This window comes from Dendroctonus ponderosae, unplaced genomic scaffold, assembly GCF_020466585.1.
Source record: "Dendroctonus ponderosae isolate FM_Combo_2020 unplaced genomic scaffold, Dpon_F_20191213v2 Dpon_F_20191213_1, whole genome shotgun sequence".
NCBI lineage: Eukaryota > Metazoa > Arthropoda > Insecta > Coleoptera > Curculionidae > Dendroctonus > Dendroctonus ponderosae.
Window position 1 is genome coordinate 55,440,725 of NW_026017110.1, and position 9,746 is coordinate 55,450,470.

Consider the following 9,746-nt stretch of genomic DNA (forward strand, 5'->3'; position numbering starts at 1 on the left):
GCGGTAAGAGATTTGGGCCCATCATTGAAACAAACGCATATTTTGAGGACCTCGAGAAATTATATTATTTGGAAGGAATAAAAAAAATTGGAAAGACGCTGGACTAAGTGTATCGAGCTAAAATAAGATTCCATTGAGAAATAAAATGTTGTCAAACAACCCTCGTAATTTCATTACACGAATTTTGACTAAACCTCGATAGGTAAGCTTTCCTGTTTGGCTTAGGCGCAAAATAATTAGTAAATCGTGCTTGGTCAATTTACCTAATTATACAAAAAAAAATATAGACGTCAACACGATGATTCAACATACCCGGGTTTCCGCACTATCCCAATTTTGGTAGCACTGAAAATCTATTATAATTATGAAAAAGTCAAATAGCCACTCACTAACACTGGAATCGACATATAAATTGTTATCATTAATAATTTATTATATTTCAAACACAATTTTATACCTGTGTCCTGAACTCGGAAGCTCAACAGTCCTCGTCGAATGGATGGTTGAATATTCAACCGGATGAAAATGTTTTGGAAATAATTGTTGTAGGTATGTTATGTAAATGAAAAATAATATTTTCATAATTTTAATACATATATTGCATTTTCAATGATCTGTTGAACAGACAATATAAATAAAAATAATTTAAAAATCAATCTAAACAGTAAAAAATATCTTAGTTGTACATACATACATAAATTAATTAATCACAGAAGATTGCCACTCATATAACATATAGCAGATAATATTTTTCCTAACATGTATATCTACGATTACTGGGATGGCTTACATCTAGCTACCTTGCTTTATAAAAACCTGCCTAAATAGTTAAATAAATGTATGTATTTATTTCCCAACAAGTAGTGAGTGGACTATTAATAGAAATATAGCACAATGATGTTAAATCCGTATGTTTTTGTAGGTCTATATAGTGATCACATGGACATTTAAACTTAAAGCATTGTGTGATGTTATATAACAATTTGAAAATTTCACAATTTCAAAAGTTTTCACCATAAAAATTTAATATATGCTAGTTAATAATTTTCAGGACATTTTAAATAATCGTTTTAAATAAATATTGTTCTCCTGAATACCACTCTGCCTTTATTAAATAATTAGTGCCCAGTAACTTAAAAGTGACTTCAATGGTTCGATCGTATAGCACCATAAATAGTATAATAAAATACTATATCCAAAAACGAATATCGAATTGCGATTTTTCGAACATTTACTTGACAATGTTCTAAATTGTCGAATGTATATTAAAGTCTCTTATAAAGAGAACATTCTACTTAGAAATTGTCCACAAAAGTGAAATGAGCATAGGTTAGTTTTATGTGTTGAGCCTTAACGGGATGTCTTCAATTAAACAGGATCATGATCAAGGGTAAGTGGTTGCTGGGCCTGTAATAATACAAAATATTATATACCACCTTAATAAATAAATATCCAAACTATTTAGGTAAATGGTGAAGTTGTTGCAATGACTTATTATTTACTTAATTTTTGAAAACTGATACTATTAGAAGACAAAATAGTTGAACTTACAATTAATATTCTGGGTGAAATTTTATATTTTCATTCAGTCAATTACATTGTAATATGCGTTTCGTTCACACAAATACGATTTAATTCAAAATGACCAATATGTGACGCTTCCACAAGTCCAAAAAGTCCACTGAATGCATTAAAATAAACATGTATCAAATCTATTAATTACAGGGACAATACAACGATAAACTAAAGAAGCGTATGATAATAAAAATAAAAAGCTAATATTCAATAGAACATTAAAACTTACCAAAAATGTTATCACGATGGATGCCAAACAGAAAATGTTGATTGATAAATTATATTTAATATGGAAACGAGAAACATGTATGTTACTGGGTGTTATAAACTTAATAATAATAAATCCTTCAAACATGTATTCAAAATGGAACCTTTTCAATAGAAAGCCGGTCAAAATATTTGGAATTTGCATATAAAGGGCGATTACCTTATGATCACAGAGCAAGGGCGTGTAGAGGACCTCAATACAAACTTAAGTTTCCATTCAAGTTTTTTTTCTCAGGCCCATGGTTAACGCCATATGGGATGTTAAAGTTAAAAAAAACTATTGGTATTTTCTCTTTAACTCCTACAGCTTATGCGATATTTTGCTCAAATTTTTAACGTAGACTGCTGTTTAAACCCTCTACCCGTCGGTAAGGTAACTGAGTATCTCGTTAACCATCTGAAAAAAAACTTAAATGGAAACTCGACTTGTTTTGAGGCCCTCTACATGCGGCTGCTCTGTGTCCATAAGGTTGTGAATCACCCTGTATAATAAAATTTTTACAAAAAGTCCTGAATTATTAATTCAGGTTCAAGTGCAGTTTTCAGGGGACGGCATTATATTTGACACAGTTTCGACATTTGCTTTTTTAAACGTAGCAAAAAGATTCATGAAGCACACATATTCACAGTTTCGGTATGCGATTATTGAAACTTTTCGTTGTCTTTGTTTAGAGCTGATGGATAAGGTGGTGCAATGTAGCTTAATACTTGTAGCAATACTTCTGAATTTTTGAATGTATCAGGATATCACTGTGTTGGTTTCTTTTCGTGAATCGACCGTTAGGCAAAAAAGGGTTTCATGAAACTAATCACCCGACGTCCAATAATTAATATGCTAGCAATTAAATTAAAAAGGAACGGTGGCGTTGCGAATAAATATTTTAAAGAACTTTTTTTATTAAAGATGCAAGTTGGTAAAACTTATTAAATTTATAACACTCTTTATAAATTAAATGCCTTATACACTGAGAGCAAAACATTGCTATTATAAATATACCTACGATTCACATATAATAAAAGGAATTCTGGCAAATATGATTGAAAATGGTTTATAATGATTTGCCTTCTTATTATTTCAACTTAGGTTGTGTCCGTATTGTGCTATTTGGTTTTTCTTTATTAGTTCGATCGCACATACCTATCTTTATCGAATTTAATCTATTATTGGGCTTATTTGGTTCAAATAATCGTAAATTCAATTCAAATTTCAAACAAAATAAAAATACCACTGGATTAGTCTATAAACGGGGAAATGAGTTAAACTTTCTGTTGTGCTTCTCGCAAAAACAGTTATTTAATGATTTACCAGAATTCCAGAATACTGATAGTAACTTCCTACACGAATATTTGATACACCATGCTATAAATGACTTAAGATACTTTTGGCACAGTTATTTGTTCATAAAATAGATACAAAAATATTGTAATTTAGGGAAAGCTAGTAATACTTTTAGTTACTTAGGAGCATTTAAAGACTGGAGATCTTAGATTAAGTTAATCACAAAAGTAAATTGATAAAATAAGATAAGACAACAAGAATTACAGTTACGTCAATATACAAAGATATTACATTTATAATATACACAATTAAGAGCTTGTGTTACACTTTTAGCAACTATCCAATATGTGAGGTGTTTTTGCTTCTTCCATACTTACGCGGTTCTCAATGTTTCATTATCTCACAAAGTGTTAAAATATATATTTAGGATGTCTCATATTCACAATTTAAAAAATTTCTACACAATTCCCGTTTCAAGTATAACATATACTTGAAACGGGAACACACAAAACTTTCCAGAAATAAAAGTTTCATTTCGACAGTTATATCAACAGGTGATAAAGTCGCCTTATATCTTTTCAGATAAAGGTAAACGTCTCATTTTTCTAAAGTTTGATTACTTCACGGCTTTGAACTGTTAACGACAAGAAAAATTAAAACCAGAACCATATATTGCAAGAAATTCACATCATTTACCGGTTATAGCTTGAAGCCCCTCAAGACTTAAACATGTACAGAGTGTTTCGCAATAATGCGCAAATATTTCAAGAGTAAATTTAGAAAATAATTTTAAAATGGAGCTTTCTATTTTATATTTTTTATTTAGTTGTTCCTTGTGGAAAAAAATTGGGCCTGAACCAAACTAAGTTGGTCCAAATACCGATTCAGGACTTATTGATTTTCTTGTTAAAACCCGAGGACTTAAATGATAAACGTATATTAACCGCCGACTATAAATAAATACGCGTAAACGGGCAAGAAAACAACTAGCTGTTAAAGTAAACTAAAATTCAAGTTGTAGAATTTGCAATAAAAAACGAGTGTTGTGGTTATTTACCAAATAGGAAAGTCCAAATCAACAGTTTATTGAAAAAATCGGAGTTAGAATTTTAAACATTTTCACCGCGCCTTTAACAAGTTTGCTTCTGACACACTGAGCAATGTTTTTTTAAAAAAATTCGTTTAGCATGACGTCATGAACATGCACATTACGTTATACGAACATCTTGTATACGATGCGCGCCCAATCTAAACCTCCACGTTTCGTTTCACAATATTGATATTAAAATAATTAGGGACAGTTGATCCATGTAACCATGTATACATTAGTATATATCAACACATTCACAATAATGCTTCAAGAGACAATGAAATATAATTCTTGTTGCGGCCAAAAGCAAACGAATTGCGGTAATTCATTCCACCATAAATTGAAATTATCTAGGCATATTATAATCCAAGGCTAGTGCTCTTACCTCTTCGCCAACGGTACTCAAATACGGCCTTTGTACAGTTGGGTAGTTCTTCTCTAGTGAGAATTGATCTTCGGTTGTTTTCCTGTAAACTGGGTTGTCGAAGTTCATAGATGTTACGTTGCGATGCATCAGATGACGGTAAATAAACCAGACACCCTAAAATACATTTCATTTATGTGTAAGAACTCTGGAACAAATGTTTGATCTAGTTAAAGGTCATTTTCAGATTAATCAAAAGCAGTCCTATTTCAAAGTACATGTTTCTGCAAGAAACTGCAAACATACATACTGATGGAACAAAATGCATGTGAAAAGCAAAAAAATAAGTGCGCACTTTTGCAAACTTCTATATATTATATATACTATTCAACATTGCGTAATTTTTAGAAATGTTCTGGTAACACTATTTTCGTAGCTACATTTCAAACGGTTTTCTAAGTATAGCCCAAAGATTAAGAGCGGATTTAAAACTATTAACGCATTAGTCTTTGAATTTCCGCATTTTGCGTGAAAACTAGAAACATTCTGAAAATTATGCTTGATATAAAAAATGCGCACTTATAAGGCTATATCCCGCAATAACAACTAGACAACTACATGTTTACAGCACAACGGATTCTGTAAATATGAGCCAAAGACTAACGCGTGTGTCGAGATCCCCATTCTTTGAATTCTTAAATTTTCGTGAATTTTGTGAAATCTAGAATTATCCCTTACATGATGTTTTATTTAAAAAAATGCGCATTTTAAGGATTTATACTGTAATGGCAACTAGATTTTTGAAAATTGGAACCGATTCTATAAATATGACCCTAAAACTAAATTCGTTTATCAAGTCAAGTTATTCAAGTGTGGAAACTGAAAAGCATCCTAAAATGGTCAATAGTAAGAAAACTGTGCGAATTTTAAGGCTCTATGCAGCAATGAAAACTTAAGCTAGCAGCTCAACCGGTTCTCTAACTACCAGCCAAATACTAGGAGCTGTTTTCAAAACCCCCATTAAGTTTGAATTTTCGCATTTTACGTAAAAACGAAGAAGCTTTCTAAATGATGATTGGTTTTGAATGAAAATGTGCATTTTAAGTCTCCATTCCGCAATGACAACTATGTCTTTACAGCACAATCGATTCTGTAAATATGACCCAAAACTAAGACACATTCTTGAATTTTCAGGTTGCGTGAAAACTAGAATAATCCCTTCAATAATGTTCTTGTATCAAAAAGTAAGTATTTTAAGGCTCTATCTCGCAATAAGAACTAATGCTTTAGTGCTCAAACGGTTCTCTAAATATCAGTCAAAGGGAAGCAGCGGTTTTCCAGGCTCGCATTTAATTAAATTTTTCGCATATTATATGAAAACTATAAATATTCAAAAAATAATGTGTGGAACAAGAAAGTGCGCCTTTTATAGCTCTGTACCGCAATTTCAAATAATAGAGTTTTGTGACTCATCCGGTTCGCTAAATTTAAGCCAAAGACTGAGAACGGTTTTTAAGACCCTCGCAAATTTGAATTTTTCGTATTTTGGGTGAAAACTAGAAGCATTCCTAAATTGATTGTTAATACAAAAAAATGTTTATTATCAGGGTCAGATAGACCCTGTTAATGCAATGACAACTAGAGCTTGCAGCTCAACCAGTTCTCTGAAAACCCGCATTAATCTTGTATTTCCACATGTTGCAGAAAAACTAGAATCATCCGTTTAAAAAAGATTGCTATGAAAAAGTTCGCGTTATAAGGCTCTATCCCGCAATAACATTTAAAGCTTTAATGTTCAACCGGTCTCATAAATATGAGTCAACGTCTAAAAGCGGTTTACAAAACGCGCATTTATCTTGAATTTCCGCATTTTGCATAAAAACTGGAAACATTCCTAAATTATGTTCGGCATAAAAAAGTGCAGATTTTAAGACTATATCCCTAAATGACAAGTAGAACTTTGTATCTCAACGGGTTTCCTAAATATGGGCTAAAGGATAAGAGCGGTTTTTAAAACCAGCATTTATCTTGTATTTCCGTGGTTTGCATGAAACCTACAAATATTCCGGACTTATATTTGGCAAAGGAAAGTACGCATTTTAAGGCTCAAATCCGCAATAACAACTGGATTTTTGCAAGTCAACTGGTTCTTTAAATATAACTCAAACGCTGAGAGCGCGTTTCAAAATCCGCATTAATCTTGAATTTCCGCATTTGCCAAAAATTTGAAATTTAAATGATATTTGGGATAAAAGAGTGCGCATTTTAAAGCTCCATATCATAACTTTAAATTGAGTTTTGAGCTCAGGCGAGTCTGTATATATGAGCCTAAGACGTGCGTGCCCCAGACCCAAACTAGAAACATTCCATAATAATGACAAATTCTACTTACAATAGCCATAACGCCGACAACTAATAAAGCTATGACAATGGTCAGATAAGCCACTCCACCATCATCGGCCGATTCTGATGTGCTAGTGCCCGTCCCAGTTTTGGAGCGATTAGTTGTCCCTATAAAAAATACACATTTCTAGTATACCCAGATAATACAACGTGGTGTACAGAGCTGTACACGCAATTATTTGGATTAAACACTGGAATATAGTATATGCTGTAACAAAGCTAGTAAAGTCAATTCTGTGAGTGCTATTAAAATATAACAGATGGAAAGTCTATATGGATGATTAACTAGATAAAAGACAAATAAACGGTTAGAAGGAAGCGTGAGGAAAATTCTACTACTGCAAGCAAAAATAGAAGCAAATATTATAAACACAATCAAAAAGAAAACGTTTCAACCACCACCACCAGTTGGACACAGAGATAGATGATAGCAGGGGGGAGTTTGTACTCACTCGCTGGAAGGGAACCAACTCTCGGTGTATAAGGCTCAGACTGGGATGGTGTACTGGTCGTTATAGATTCTGCCAACCAAATAAAATGAAACAAATAAAATAAAAATGAAAATGACAATAATCTGAAAATCACACTTTTCATTTTTCATACTGGGTGATTCAAAATTGGCGTCAATTCTTTAAAGGGTTACTAGGGCCTACTGAGAAGAATATGGAAAGATAATTTTATATTCAGTTTATTTCTGGTAGCCTTGCCACTTCAACCTTGGTACTAAACAACATTTCAAATTAGTTCATTGGTCATTTTCTCAAACTATCAGCATAGCTAAACATTACGAATAAAACGCTGCTCGGTATTTTTGTTTGGTAACAAGCATATCAGTGTTACAGAATATTTGTGGTTAGTTTTTGAATTGCGCTCTTCAAAACCTAAAATGGTTAACAATGTCGAACATGCATATAGTTTACGTTCTGTTCGAGAAAATTTAAATTGCCCCAATATTTGATAAAACAAACGTAAGGAATTAACTGTGAGTAGTATAATAAAAAAATTGCTTATGAAGTGAATGTGGCCACAATTGAGCATCTGATTGGTGCGCTCATCATAAAGGCAGCGCTCATAAGCACCGATTAAGACCGTTATGAGTTTGATAGAAACAAGCACCAACCCCCAGCATGGAAAACCATTTATACGTTTGCGGATATTTTCCTTGGCTGCAAACCGGGTCTTTTGTTCTCTATCTAAATCCTTTCTAAAAGAAAGGCGCCAATTTTGAGTCACCCTGTATTCATATGTATGAAATCCACTTCAACTAAAATCTGGCCAAAGTCAGAGGAGCTTTTTCTTTAGTAATCAATTAGCTATCCTGTAAGGGCATTCCTAGCATAATGAATTAAAAGTTACACCAATCAGCCACTGCTTTAAGCATACAAATTTATACAAATAATTATAAGTTATCATCGAATAACTGTAATAAAACATGTTTGAATCAACTTCAATTGGGTTGGAGGAAAAATCAAGACTGTAATCAAATACTAACCGTCTTGAACGCAAGTGAGTCCATCTGGGAGCATGCGCAGTCCCTCTGGACATGCGCAGGAAATTGGGGGTGCTCTCGGTTTAATCCGAGGAGCCGGTAGACACAAGTGCGAACAGTGTCCATTAACTGGCTGGCAATGGTTTTCTGCATCTGGTTGACGGTACGGATGATATACGTGAATTACCATTGGATTCTGCAAACGTCTCCTATGAAATACCAAAAGTATAAAAAATAATCGCAATCTTACCTGAACCATTTCTGTTGCAGTGATCGGCGAAAGATCCTTTCCAGTAAATTTGTTGGCGCGAAACACTGCCGCTCTATCCCAGTCGGTCCAATATAGCCAATCTTCGAAAGTAGTGATAGAAAATGGATGTCTTAGGGTGCTTGCAGAAAATAGCACTAGTTTTCTGTTGCTACCATCCCAATTGCACACTGAGATAGTGTTTAGTTTAGCATCTACCCAGTAAAGACGCTTTTTAACTAAATCCAGAGTGAGCCCATTTGGCCACCTAAAAGTTGCCGGATTATAAAAAGGCCAACTTCTAAGCAACGGGGAACTTACTTAACATCATAAGTAACAATAGCCTGTCGGTGAGATCCGTCCATACCAGCTCTCTCAATACGTGGTTCTTGACCCCAGTCGGTCCAAAACATCCACCCTTCTAAAGGATCGACTGCAATAGCGCGAGGCTCTTCCAGGTTATCTCGAATCAAAACCTTCCGCATTTGGCCGTCAAAATTAGCCAAAGAAATAGTATTGGTACCCGTGTCCGTCCAATATAAGTGTTCGTATACCCAATCTACTGCTAATCCATCGGAAGTCGTCACTTCATCTGACACCACCTGAAATGAATTAACTGATGAGTATAACGTGGCTGAAGACGATACCACCGAAAAAAAGAAGGAGGCCGAAGAGCTTTGACGTCACCAGGCCTTAGTCGCCTTGTAGGCCAAGTTCAGTTATACAGAAAGTAGCGACTGTTGCATTTTGCTAGTGGTTGGACAGGGTTGTTATCAAATGCAGGCAATAAAATTGGTCCCAAAGCGTATTTGGTTTTGTGTAAGTAAACTACATTTTGGAAACATGTCCTATAACTGTTGTGTACCCGGACACAAAAGAAATTACAGTGAGTGTGTTCGGTTTTTTAGCTTTTTCCCAGTTTTTTTCTTAATTTCTAACATTTTCCTCAATTGTCCTTCTTACATTTCCAATTTCCAAAAAGTCCATAAGTAGTCGAACACAATGACTAAGCAAAACCAATTGATTTTATTG

At 33.8% G+C, this 9,746-nt stretch overlaps 1 protein-coding gene across 3 annotated transcripts in view; it reads right to left on the minus strand.

Moving 5' to 3' along the window:
* Positions 1-575: 575 nt before the first annotated feature.
* LOC109537915 (low-density lipoprotein receptor) overlaps positions 576-9,746 on the minus strand; it is a 46,908-nt gene continuing 37,737 nt past the window's right edge. For 2 of the 3 annotated variants that reach the window (XM_019904880.2, XM_019904882.2), the window contains 7 exons: positions 9,036-9,316; positions 8,718-8,982; positions 8,471-8,663; positions 7,431-7,499; positions 6,968-7,086; positions 4,597-4,752; positions 576-1,407 (listed from right to left, as the gene is read on the minus strand). In XM_019904880.2, coding sequence (XP_019760439.2) covers positions 1,369-1,407; positions 4,597-4,752; positions 6,968-7,086; positions 7,431-7,499; positions 8,471-8,663; positions 8,718-8,982; positions 9,036-9,316 — 1,122 coding nt within the window. In that variant the 3' untranslated portion in view covers positions 576-1,368. The remainder of the gene's footprint in view (positions 1,408-4,596; positions 4,753-6,967; positions 7,087-7,430; positions 7,500-8,470; positions 8,664-8,717; positions 8,983-9,035; positions 9,317-9,746) is intronic. The other variant, XM_019904881.2, reaches the window with a different exon arrangement.